Here is a 14,066-nt window from a genome sequence, read left to right as displayed (position 1 = left end):
GTGGATAAGCTTTTTGTTGTATTGCTGAATTTGATTTGCCAGTATTTTATTGGGAATTTTTGTATCAATGTTCATCAGGGATATTGGCCTGAGGTTTTTTGTTGTTGTTGTTTCTCTGCTAGGTGTTGGTATCGGTATGATGCTGGCCTCGTAAAATAAATTAGGGAGGAGTCCCTCCTTTTTAATTGTTTGGAATATTTTCAGAAGAAAGGCTATCAGCTCCTCTTTGTACCTCTGGTAGAATTCAGCTGTAAATCCATCTGGTCCTGAGCTTTTATTGGTTGGTAGGCTATTCATTACTGCCTTAATTTCAGAGCTTGTTATTGGTCTATTCAGTGACTCAACTTCTTCCTGGTTCAATCATGGGAGGGCATATGTTTTCAGAAAGGTATCCATTTCTTCTAGATTTTTGAATTGATTTGCACAGAGGTGTTTATAGTATTCTCTGATAGTTGTTTGTATTTCTGTTGAGTCGGTGGTGAGATCCCCTTTATCATTTTTTTTATTGTGTCTGTTTGATTCTTCTCTTTTATTCTTTATTATTCTAGTTAGCAGTCTGTTTTCTTAATTAAAAAAAAAAAACCAGCTCCTGGATTTATTGATTTTTTGGAAGAGTTTTTCATGTTTTTATCACTTAGTTTCCCTCTGATCTTGGTTATTTTTTGTCTTCTGTTAGCTTTGTGATTTGTTTGCTCTTGGTTCTCTAGTTCCTTTAGTTATGATGTTAGAATGTCAATTTGGGATCTTTCTAGCTTTTTGATGTGGCTGCTTAGCACTATAAATTTCCCTCAACACTGCTTTAGCTGAATTCTAGAGATTTGGGTATGTTATCTCACCATTCTCATTAGTTTTAAAAAACTCGACTTCTTCCTTAATTTCATTTTTTTTACCCAAGAGTCATTCAAAAGCAGGTTGTTCAATTTCTATGTAGTTGTGTGGCTTTGAGTGTTTCTTAATATTGAGTTCTAATTTGAGTGTGTTTTGTTCTGAGAGACTGTTATGATTTCAATTATTTTGCATTTGCTGAGGAGTGATTTACTTTCAGTTATGTGCAATTTTAGAGTAAGTGCCTCATGGTGCTGAGAAGAATGTATATTCTGTTGTTTTGGGGTGGAGAGTTCTGTAGACATCTATTGGGTCCATTTGATTCAGAGCTGAGTTCAACTTCAGATATCTTTATTAATATTCTGTTTCAATGATGGGGGGATGTTAAAATCTCCCCCTATTATTATGTGTGGGAGTCTAAGTCTCTTTGCTGGTCTCTAAAAACTTGTTTTATGAATCTGGGTGCTCCTGTATTGGGTGCATATATGTTTAGGATAGTTAACTCTTGTTGGATTGAACCCTTTACCATTATGTAATGCCCTTCTTTGTCTTTTTTGATCTTTGTGGTTTAAAGTTTGTTTTGTCAGAAACTAGGATTTCAACCTCTGCTTTTTTCTGTTTTCTATTTGCTTGGTAAATTTTCCTCCATCCCTTTGAGTCTACATGTATCTTTGCATGTAAGATGAGTCTCTTGAATGCAGCACACTGATGGACATTGGCTCTTTATCCAGCTTGCCATTCTGTGTCTTTTATATGGGGCCTTTAGCCCATTGACATTTATGGTTAGTATTGTTATATGTGAATTTGTTCCTGTCATCATGATGATAGCTGGTTATTTTGCCGACTTGTTTATATAGTTGCATCATAATGTTGTTGGTTTGTTTCTGTAGTGACTGGTAGCCACTTTTCCTTTCCATATTTAGTGCTTCCTTCAGGAGCTCTTGCAAGGCAGGCTTGGTGATTATAAATTCCCTCAGTATTTGCTTGTCTGAAAAAGTTCTCATTTCTACTTTGCTTGTGAAATTTAGTTTGGCTGGATATGAAATTCCAGGATGACTTTTTTTTCTTTAAGAATGTTAAATATTGGGCCTGGTGTGATGGCTCACACCTATAATCCCAGCACTTTGGGAGGCCAAGGAGGATGGATCACCTGAGGTCAGGAGTTCCAGACCAGTCTGGCCAACATGGCACAACCCTGTCTCTGCTAAAAATATAAAAAGTAGCCGGGTTTGATGATGGGTGCTGGTAATCCCAACTACTCAGGAAGCTAAGGCAGGAGAATCACTTGAACTGGGAGGTGGAGGTTGCAGTGAGCCAAGATGGCACCACTGCATTCCATCTTAGGTGGAGACTCCATCTTAAAAAAAAAAAAAAAAAAGAATGTTAAATATTGGTCCCAATCTCTTCTGGCTTGTAGGGTTTCTGCTGAGAGGTCTGCTGTTAGTCTTCCCTTTGTAGGGAAGGACAAAGGGATGGACTTCACTTTGTAGGTGGCCTGGCCTCTGTCTCTGGCTGCCCTTAACATTTTGATCTTGGGGAATCTGATGATAAAGTGTCTTGGGGTTGATCTTCTCATGGAGTATCTTACTGGATTCTCTGTATTTCCTGAATTTGAATGTTGACCTTTCTTTCTAGGTTGAGGAAGTTCTCCTGGATGATTTCCTGAACTGTGTTTTGTCCTCCCCATTTATTTCAGGTACCCCCAACCAGTCATAGATTAAATCTTTTTACATAATCCCATAGTTCTCAGAGGTTTTGTTTGTTCTTTTGTTCTCTAATCTTGTCTGCCTGCCTTATTTCAGCAAGAGAGTCTTCAAGCTCTGATATCCTTTCTGCCTTTTGGTTTATTTGGATATTGATACTTGTGTTTGCATTGTGAAGTTCTTGTGTTGTGTTTTACAGCTCCATCAGGTCATTTATATTCCACCCTAACCTGGTTATTTTGGTTATTAACTCCTGTAATGTTTTATCCTGGTTCTTAACTTCTTTGCAATATGTTAGAACATTCTCCTTTAGCTCAGTGAAGTTCATTATTACCCATCTTCTGAAATCCACTTCTGTCAGTTCATCCAGCTCAGCTTCATCCCAATTCTATGCCCTTGCGAGAGACGTGTTGTGATCATTTGCAGGTGAAGAGAGACTCTGGCTTTTTGAGTTTACAGCATTTTTGCGTTGATTCTTTCTCATCTTCAAGGGTTTATCTACCTTTGATCTTTGCGTCTGCTGACCTTTGGATGGGGTTTTTGTGGTCTTTTGAAATTGATGCTGTTTTTGCTTTCTGTTTGTTCTTTAGCAGTCTTCCCTAGGGCTGCTGTGGTTTGCTATGGGCCTACTCCAGACCCTGGAGTAGGGTACTTCTGACCCCTGGAAGTATCACCAGTGGAGGCTGCAGAACAGCAAAGATGGCAGCCTGCTCCATCTGCTGGGCACTCTGTCCCAGAGGGGCATTGACCTGATGCCTGCTGGAATGAACCTGTATGCAGTGCCCAAAGACCCCTGTTAGGAGGTCTCACCCAGTCAGGAGAAACGGGATCTGGGACCCACTTAAATAAGCAGGAATTTCCCTGGTCCAGACTGCCTGAACTCCTCAAAGCTTGCTAGCAGAAAAGGCTAAGATTGCTGATCCATGATACCACTGCTGCCCCTTCTCCTAAGTGGTTCTCTCAGACAAATCAGAGATCTGTCCTTAACCCCCTGGCTGGGGATGCTGAAAATCCCTCAGGGAGGCCCTGCTTGGTGAGAAGGAATGGGTCAGGGTCTCGCTTAAAGAAGCAGTTTGGCCACGAACTCACAGTGACTATACTGTGCTGGGCTGTGCTGTGGGGAATTTTTCCTAGTCCAAACCACTCAGTCTTGCTGGCACCAACAGCAGGGGAAAATGGCCAACTGGAGCCACAGTGGTAATGGCCACCTCTCCCTCCCAGGACTCTGTCTTCTTAGGCAGGCTCCAGCCTGCCCTGCCCATTGGCCAGAAGGGATTTCAAGCTAGTGGGTTTTAGCTTGTGGTGTTCCATGGGACATTGTGCCATTGAGCAAGGTCACTTGGCTTCCTGGCTTCAGCCCCCTTCCCATGAGCGTTGATGGATCTCCTGCCTCACTGGAGTTCCTAGAACCAGGGTATGCAAAAAGTCCTATGTCTCAGTGCCTGCCTGAGGTGCTGCCCACCCAAGCTGCTGCTGTGAGTCTGCACAGCTCTGTTGGGACTCAAGGCCTTCATGGCATGTACTCATGAGGGGATCTCCTGATCCACAGGTTACAAGGATTCATGAGAAAAGCATGTTTTTCAGGGTATGGTAGCACAATCTCTCACCACCTCCCTTGGCTCGGGGAGGGATTTCCTTTTGCCCCATTCAGCTCCCAGGTAGGTGGGCTCTAAGTCCACTCCACCCTGTTTTACCTTGCTCTCCATGGGTTGCACCAACTGCTAGTCAGTCACAATGAGAGAACCTGGGTGCCTCAATTGAAGATTTGGAATTCACGTGCTGTTTTTGTTCTTCTCAGTGAGAGCTGCAGACTAGAGCTGATTCTATTTGGCCATCTTGACTGCTCCACTGCTGTCATCTTTATCTTTGTTCCGCTCTATGTAACATGTCTTTGTTTTCTGGATACTTTTAAGATTCTTTATTATGAGTTTTGAAATTTTTGGTTATAAGCTATCCTGGTGTAGTTTTCCTCATGTTTCTTGTGATTAGGGTTTGGTAAACTTCTTGGATCTGTGAACTTAAATTTTCATTAAGCTTGGAAAGTTTTGGGCCATATTTCTTTAAATATTTTTCTGTATCTCACTCCCTTTAAGGAAATCAATTCCACTAAAGTTGTATCACAGCTAACTGATGCACATTTCATCTTTTTTGGATATTTTTTTTCCTCTATGGATTTTATCTTGGATAATTTTTTTCTTTTCTTTTTTTAAAGAGACAGTCTTGCTCTGTTGCCAAGGCAATCATGGCTCACTGCATCCTTGAACTCCTGAATCACTGCCTTGGATAATTTCTAATGTTATGATTTTGGATTCATTAATCTCTTTTTCTGGAATGTCCATTAATTTTAACTTCTAAAAAATCTCAGACATTGCAGTCTTCTGTTTTTAATATTTTTCATATCTTTGCTTAACATTTAAAAATATGGAATGCAGTTATAATAACCATTTTAATGTCTTTCTCTGTTAATTGTAACATCTGTATAAGTTCTGCATTAGTTTCAACTTATTGATTCAGCTTCTTGGTATATCTTATTTTTTTCCCTCTTTACATGGCTGGTAATATTTCATTAGAAGCCAGACATTGCATTGTAAGTGTTAGTTGCTAGGCATTATGATTTCTGTAAACCTCCTTGAGGGTTTTTTAATTTTAATTTTAATTTTTATGGGACACAGTCAAGTTATATGGGAAAATTTTGATCTTTTCAGGTTTTACATTATGAATTGTTAGGTGGGTCTGGAGCAGTTTAGTTCTGCTCCCCTGGGGAGTGTGAATAACTGTATCCTGTTATTCTTTCAGATGCATCTTACTTGGTCTGAAGTTGTTTCCTCACATGCATGTGCTAATCAATCCTCTGCTAATCAATACTCAAGGAATACCATTTGCAGATCTCTAGGGTTCTCTCTGTGTGTAGTTCTTTTTTCTCTAGTAATCTTTTCCATGAACTCTAACTGTATTGGTCTTCCTATACATTTAGCTCCATTTTTTCAACTCAGGGAGTCAGCCAACCTCTGTCTTAGTAATTTCATGTGCTATGACCTGAAACATTTCATTGAGACAGGAAGCTGGGGGAATTATAGGACTAACTTGTTTTGTTATTTTTCAGAGATCACAGCCCATTGTTGTATTATGGCCAGTGTCTTACAAACTATTGCTTCATGTGGTTTATCTGTTTTGGTTTTTTTTGGCTTTTGTTTCAAGTGACAGAGTATATTGGCCCCCCATCTCTTGGCCAGGGGTGACTTAACAATATCCTCTTATGCTTTCACAAGATCCATAAGAAATCTGTTACATACATAATTTGTTTGGGCCCCCAAACCTGATTTATTCAAAGCAATATGATGTTTTACTGCTTTTTCATCAAATCTTGAGCTTCCATCCCTTATTATTACTCTTTTCATGTCAAATCTTATGATTTTCTACTTAAGAGAAAAGATGATAATAAACGTGCCAGCAGTTTTACAATTTCTCTGTTATCTATAAAAACTCTGCTTTCCCCAAGCTGTGAGAATTTGTATTTATCATTCTTGTTTTTGCTTCCAAGTGAGAGGTTATGGAAGAAAATACAGAGAGATATATACACACTTCTGCCTCTCTCTAGTAATTTTGGCATATCTCAGCTCCTTTTCATCAATGTTGCATATTTATTATTTGTCTTTGTTTTTATCTTTTCTACTGCTTATTTTTAAATTGATGTTTGTTGAAGAGTTGGGTTATTAACTGTTTTTATATTCTTCCTGGTAGATATCCACTGGGATTTGAGTTATAGAATTTCATTTTTGGAGTTTCCCATTAAACTGCTGCTAAATTTTCATTTAGATATGCAATTATCAGCAAGATGATTAAAGTTGTGTTGTTCTTTTCTTAAAAGTATGTGCTTTTACAATCATTCTCAGTCATTTTCTTATTCCATGTATTTTATATTAGAGAAGCATCTGGCTGCCTTTTTGTGCTTCAGTATTTATATATTACAGTGGCAATGTATTTTATATTATGTCTTTTTTTTTTTTTAACCTAACAGCCTCCATCATTTTCTCTCTCAAGTTTAAATATTTTATAACAGGTATAGCTTTTCTTTAAATAAGGCAATATTCTATCACCATCTTCTATTTTCACCTATCTCATTTGAATTAGCATTGTAGAGGGAGCCATCACTTATCAAAAATACACTTGTCTCTAGCAGAAGATCCTCTTATTTGGCAACCATCATAAATATTAATTTCAATTAAAATATTTTTAAGGGAAAATAACTTACGCAGGTCCATAGTTGCATACAAATATCACAGATGAAGCTCCCCCAAGGTCAGGACATGCTGCAGCTGCACAACCAAGATAAACTGAATTGGCCCAAACCACCTATAAAGAAAGGCATTTCAAGATAAAACATGCAAAACATTTCTATGCAAACAATACATTTTGAGAATTGCTCTAATCTTTGTCATGCTACAAAAAGAATGTACACAAATATTTATTAGTTACATATTTTTTATAATTTCTGTATTTAGTTTAAAATTTTTATTTTGTTAAGGCTGCTTTCATGAGTGCTACCTAGCTAGTTTTTCCTTGCTGGTAATTCTCATAAATCAAAACAAGAATATAATATATAGCCAAATTAATAGTATAATATATAAAATAATTTCTTCTAGATTATTTATGAAATATACTTTAATTCTATCTATGGGTATATAATACAAACAATATCAAAATCAGACTGTAAATGGAAACAATAACATATTTGTTTTTCTCAGAAAAATTCTACATAATTTATAATTACATTTTAAATTTTGCAATCTTAATCATATTCTTACCTTTGTCAAGTCACAAAGTAAGGATTAAAAACATATTGAGTTGATTTTCAAAGATGCCTGCCATAAGGAAGGTAAATCTTAATTTTTATCTAGTTGCAAAAAATAGCAAAGTTATGCAAAAGGAAGAAGACTTCTATGGAAAACTAGTTATGGAAGATAGGAACCTTACTATTTTTTTTTGTGACAATGATAGAATAATTCTTTTTTCATTTTCCAAATAAACACAAAAAGGAAGAAAATATTGATTTACTCCATTTGAAAAATAATCCAAGGAATTTAGACACAGAATAAATTTTGACAACACAAATTTCTGATCTCATTTATTTTACTTTATTATCAAAACATACTAACCTATTTCATAAATTGATGTATCAGTCAATTTTTTTCCATAGGCTTGCTCTAGCCAGAATCAGTAGTTTTGCAAAATATATTTTACTGCCTTTTTGTTTGCCTGAGAGGCAGTAAAGTGCGAGAAAAATACAGTGAACTGAGAATTTAAAAATGAGTTTTGGGAGGCTTAGGCAGACACATCATGAAGTCAGGGGTTCAAGGCGAGCCTGGCCAACATGGCAAAACCCTGTCTTTACTAATAATACAAAAATTAGCCAAGTGCGATGACACACACCTGAAATCCCAGCTATTCAGGAGGCTGAGGCAGGAGAATTGCTTGAACCCAGGAGGAGGAGGTTGCAGTGAGCTGAGATCGTGCCATTGCACTCCAGCCCTGGTGACAGGGAGAGACTCTAGCTCAAAAAAAAAAAAAAAAAAAAAAAAAAAATTAGTTTCACTTTCAGCCATCTGTGTGATTTTGTTGAGTAAGTGACAGATCAATTCTGGGGTAGTTTCCCACTTAATGAAATGAGATAAAGTGAGATCATTAAAAGAGTGTTTTCCTTTTGAATGTTTTAAACAATGAACAATAAAACTAAAATATATATTTCAAAAAAATCATGTTTAACAATTTGGCTCATGAATTACTACACCAAGAAATTCTATTCTCTCTTAATTGTGACTCTTGGCTCTTGGAATGGTGAAAATAAATGTTGACTATGTAGGTTTATGATATATGGCTTTCATTAAAGAAACGATGTAATATTAATATGAACATTGGATGTAACTCTAATATGAATACCAGTAGGTGGCAAATGCAAGAAAACTGTCTCTTATTTTGTTTAGAACATTAAGCAAGATATAGTTGTTGATTTTATAAGCATACAATCATTCCTAATTATTTAACCTTGTGTGTAAACTAGCCAATGAAGAGTAAACTCCCCTTTCTGATCTAGCAATACTAAGGGAAAAGGGGCATTTGGGAACAGGCTTTTTTTTTTTTTTCTTTACCGCAAAAGAGAACAGAAATGATATATAAAAGCTATGACTCAGCCTTGATGCCATATTAGGGATATTGCATCCTTTTGTTATAAGACATCTGACATTTGATTCATTCTTTCAATTTTCTGGGGAGTAGCCAAACTGTATTCTTTACCAACATCTTTCCTGATATCCTGGAGATTGTCTAGACTTAGAGCATCCTGTTGTTGAATGAAGAGTGAACATAAAGGGAACATGGAAGTTGCTGTTATTTGTTCACTGCACGTCTGATAAGAATGACTTTAAGGTCCTGTATAGGAATTCAACTTAGAGAAATGAGTAAGTTTAGAGAAGAAGATGAACCTTTCTATTGCTTAAACAGGCTCTCCTAGCGGCTCAGTATCATATCTGGGATTAAAATTTGGCCAAAAGATAAATTTTAGAGACATTTACACTTGGACCTGAAATAATTTTAAAAATTGGGAAAATAATAGGAAGTAACGGTTTTCAAGACATTAGGCAGCACAACATAATACCCCTGAGATTTGGGGAAAAAAGATGTAAACTGTATAATTGTCTGGTTTATTGTCTGGAGACAGCTTCTAGATTATGGTTGAGAGAGTCTGATTGAGGATCTGGGGGAGACCAAGGATGGAGAAGTTTAGATGGCACAGTACTGAAGAGGTGAGAATTGTACAGTGACATACTAGGGCAATGTGCAGAGCGTCCTCATCATCTGTTCAGCAAAATACTAATCAAAACATGCATGTGTAGAAACTAGTCTAGGGCTGAGAAAGACCCATTTACAAGAACTAGAGGAAATAATAGCAAGGTTTACACAAAGCCGGAAATAGAACCTATTTCCACTTTCCAAATTTGACAATTTCATAATTCTCAAGGCATTAGATAGAATATACAGAAAAATATTGCCTCAGTAGTGAGAGATCATTATCAGCTCTAGACTAAATACTACTTTTACTCTACCTAACATATTTTGAAAGCAGGAACAAAGAGGATCAAATAAATTTCAGGTAACTTAGCTGTACCCAAAAAGACAGCTCAAGAATATTTATTATATACAAATAAATCCAGCACCCAACAAGGCAAAATGTACAATATTGGGAATATGGACTATAATAAAATTTACCCAATATGATATGAAAAAAGAAAATTTGATTCATAACAAAGAGAAAAATTAACCAATTGAAACTAACACAGAGCTAATATAGATACTAGAACTAGCAGCGAAAATATTTTTACAGCTCTACGTCTTATGCTTAAAAAACTAGATGAAAGAGCAAACATATTAGGTTTATTAATTGAAGATGTAAAAATATCAAACTTGTAAAGATACAAACTTTAAGATATAATATTGAAAACAGGCTGGGATTAACAGTAAACTAAACATAACAGAAGAATAGATTAGTAAATTTAAATATGTAGCAATAAAAGTACTTGAATTAATCATTGAGAGAAAAAAAATCAAGGAAAAAGAGACAAGAGCATCAATATACTGTGGGAGAACTTCAAACGGTTTTCTACATGAGTGACTGGACACTGGAAGAAGAGAGAGAGTGAGAGAAATAAGTATTTCCAGAAACAATGGCCAAGATTTTTCCAAATTTGATTTAAGCTATACACTTACAACTTCAAAAAGGCCAATGAACTACGTGCAAGAAACATGAAGAAAACTTTGGTATATTATTATTAAATTGCTCAGGACCTATGGTACCAGGAAAAATTTAAAGACAGTCAGAAAAATAAAGGCATTTTACATACAGAGAAATACGAGGATTACAGCAGATTTCTTGTTGGAAGCAGTGCAAGTAAGATGACAGCGGAGCAAGATTTTTAAAGGTCAGAGAAAAAAAACTCACTTCATAGAATTCTGTTTCCAGTATAAATATCTCTCAAGTGAAGCCGAGTTTTCTGGCAGCTCAAGAGAAACTCAGAAAAAAAATGCTAAAATAACTTTTTGGCAATTAACATATACACAAATAAGAACTAATCAATAAGATGTCAAATATTTACCTGTGTAAAATGGCTACAAACTTTGGAACATGACAGACTATTAAAATCATAAAATTGGGTTTCATTATACCAAAGAGTAACGGCCCGTTTTGGTGTGAATAACTTTATTCCACCTGACCAGATATTTTCTCCAATAAATTCAAGAGGTGCATAACATCCATATGATACATCCAAACAGCTGTTATGTTCATATTTGCACTGGTTTGCCCATGTTTGAGCCACTTTTGCTAAACCTTTATCCCAAATCTGAAAGATAAAAATAATTTAAATTGAATAGTGCATAAGTATTTGTATTAAAATTATGATTTTAATCAATTAAATTTTGCTTAAATTTATTATTTTAATAAGAGAGGTTTTCTTTGGTATTTATTATGTTCACAGTCATTTTTTTTAGTTATACTTCAGAAATACTTATTTATACTCACTCTGTGATAGTTCATTGCTGTATTACCAGTACTTAGCAGATATCCTACATTAGCATCACTGAACAAATAAATCTGAATGTGATTACAATAAGCCAGAATTCAAAGTCTAGTAATTCAGAAGATCATGTTACTTTATCAAAATTAAAGGATGAATATTCACTGATAATTAAAAAGGACAAAAACCTAGGAATAGAAAGAAAGAAATGCCCTTAATTTGATCAAGATGATCTACAAACAAACAAACAGCCAGACAAAAATCTTTTCAAATGGTGAAATATTAAAACTTTCCCTCAAGTTTAGGAATGAAACAAGATATCTGCCCTTGTTATTTCTATTCATTGTACAAGAAGTTAGGAAGCATAATAAAATACATGAGCTGTAAATATATAAGACAAAACATATAAAATGTATAAGGATTGGGATCTATCATTATTCACAGATTACATGATTGGATACTTAAGAATTTAAATGAATACATAAACAATACTATAAAAAATAAATGAATTTACTAAAGTTGAACAATACAAGGAAAATATGTAAAAATCTATTATGTCTCTGTATATTCTACAAATGAATAGCTTCAAAACATTTAATATGTATAAATAAATTCAATGAGATACAAAATCTCTATGCTGAAAACTGCAAAAACACTCCGGAAATAAAATTTAAAAGACTTAAATAAATGGAGAGATGTGAAATGATCATGTACCAGAATATTCTATATTGTAAACCAATATTAATCATTACATATAATTTTACTTCGAATCAAACTTCAAGTAGCTTTTTTTGGGGTGGAAATTAATTACAAAATTTATGTGGAAATGTGATATTCCAGGTAAAGCTAAGACAGTCTTTTAAATGCAGAACAAACTGGAGACTTTCTCTACCAGATATCAATATTTATCATAAAGCTATATTAAGATATTGTCATGTTGACACATGGTTAGACAAACAGCTCAATGGAACAGAATAGAGTCCAGAAGCAACTCATGACAAAAGTAACAGTCTTAATATAGGTATATTTGCCAAGATTATTTGTAAACATCTTTTTATTTTTAACTGATTATAAATTCAACAAGAAATTACAAAAATAGTTCACAGGAATCCTGTGTGGACTTCACCTAGTTTTCCCAATGATAATGTTTTTTGTAACAATAGTATAATATAAAAATAAGAAATTGACATTGGTACAATCCACAGACTTTTTAAAGGTTTCAATAGTTTTACATGCATTTATTTTTGCAATTTTATCACCTGTATTAGTTAAAATAATCACTCCCACAGTATCTAGATACAGAACTGTTTCAACACCACAAGCATCCTTCATGGTAACCCATTAAGTCACACCCACTCACTACCCACACTTTCTTTAGCCCCGGCAATCACCAATGTGTTTTTCAGTTACGAAATTTTGCTATTTAAAGAAAGTTATGTAAATAGAATCCCAAAGTATGTAACCATTTTGAGATTGGCTTTTCTTCACTCAGCATGCTTTTGAGAGCCACAGGGATGTTCCATGTGTTGATAGTTTGTTCCGTTTTATGGTCAAGTACTATTCCATGGTACAGATGTAACACAGTTTAACTTTCATCTATTGATGGAAATTTGGATGTTTACAAGTTTCAGCTACTACAAAGCTTCCATAAATATTTCTGAGCAGATTTTTCTGTAGCAATACGTTTTCCTTTTTCTAGGAAAAAAGTAAAAGGAAAAAGTCCTCACAAGTGCAATTGCAAGTGTAAGTCCTATGTAAGTGTACGTTTAGGTGTTGTTTTCTTTTTTTTGAAACTGCCAAACTATTTCCTAGAGTGGCTATACCATTTTACATTCCGACCAGAAAAGTATGACAGATAAATTTTCTCCATATCTTCACCAGTATTTGGTATTGTCAATATTTTTTACTTTTGCTTTCCTAATTGGTAAGTATTGATATGTCCTTGTGGTTTTAATTTGCATTTCACTAGTGGCTACTGATGTTTAACATGTCTCACATACTTGTTTTCCATCTGTGTATCTCTGTGGTGAAATGTCAGTTAGTCTTCTGTTCATTTTTTAATTGATTTTTTTTTTTTTTTTTTTTTTTACTGTTGAGTTTTGAGAGCTCTTTCTCTAGATAGTTGTTTCTCATATATGGTTTGAATATATTTTCTCCTAGTTTATAGTTTGTCCTTTCTTAACTGAGTGCTTTAGAAAGTAGAAGTTTTTTATTTTGATGAGGTCCAATTTGTTGACTTTTTAAAAATAGTTTCTGGTTGTGATCAAAATTGAAATTATTCATTTGATTAGAAGTTTCATCTAGCCCTATGTCCTAAGGATTTTCTCCTGTTTTCCTTCTAGTAGTTTTATGCTTTGCATTTAAATTTATGAGTCATTTTGTGTTAATTTTTGCATAAGGTATAAACTTTAGGTCAAAGTTTATTTTCCTTATATGTTTTAAATGGTATTTCAACACCATTTCTTGAATAGAATATCCTTGCTCCACTAAATTACTTTTGCATCTTTGTCAAAAATCTACCTAGAGGAAAAGAAGTCATTTTATGAAAAAGACATTTGCACATGCATGTTTATTAGCTGCATAATTTGCAATTCTAAAAATATGGAGACAGTCTAAATGTCCATCAACCAACGAGTTCATAAAGAAAATGTGGTGTGTGTATATACATATATTTTATTTATATATGGACATATATATAAAATATATAAGTAAAAAATATATATACCACACCAAAAATGTTTATATATGAATAAAATATAAATATATTTGTATATATTTATATGTGTATATATATTTGTATATATGTATATTTTATCATACATATATAAAATGTATGTTTTGTATATATTTATATTTTATATATGTATGTAAAATATAAATATATAACTTTTATATTTATATATTTTATATTTATAAATATAAAAATATATTTATATTTTACATACATATATAAAATATAAATATATACAAA

At 34.2% G+C, this 14,066-nt stretch overlaps 1 protein-coding gene across 1 annotated transcript in view; it reads right to left on the bottom strand.

The window, feature by feature from the left end:
* Positions 1-14,066, bottom strand: part of GLIPR1L1 (GLIPR1 like 1) — a 45,435-nt gene that overhangs the window by 25,443 nt on the left and 5,926 nt on the right. Inside the window, exons 2-3 of the mRNA XM_032296035.1 lie at positions 10,676-10,921; positions 6,781-6,881 (exon numbers count right to left, since the gene is read on the bottom strand). Coding sequence (XP_032151926.1) covers positions 6,781-6,881; positions 10,676-10,921 — 347 coding nt within the window. The remainder of the gene's footprint in view (positions 1-6,780; positions 6,882-10,675; positions 10,922-14,066) is intronic.

The sequence above is a fragment of the Sapajus apella genome, unplaced genomic scaffold (assembly GCF_009761245.1).
Source record: "Sapajus apella isolate SASKATOON/1434 unplaced genomic scaffold, GSC_monkey_1.0 scaffold2, whole genome shotgun sequence".
NCBI lineage: Eukaryota > Metazoa > Chordata > Mammalia > Primates > Cebidae > Sapajus > Sapajus apella.
Note: the sequence above shows the minus strand (reverse complement) of the source record. Positions and strands in the feature narration are given on the sequence as shown.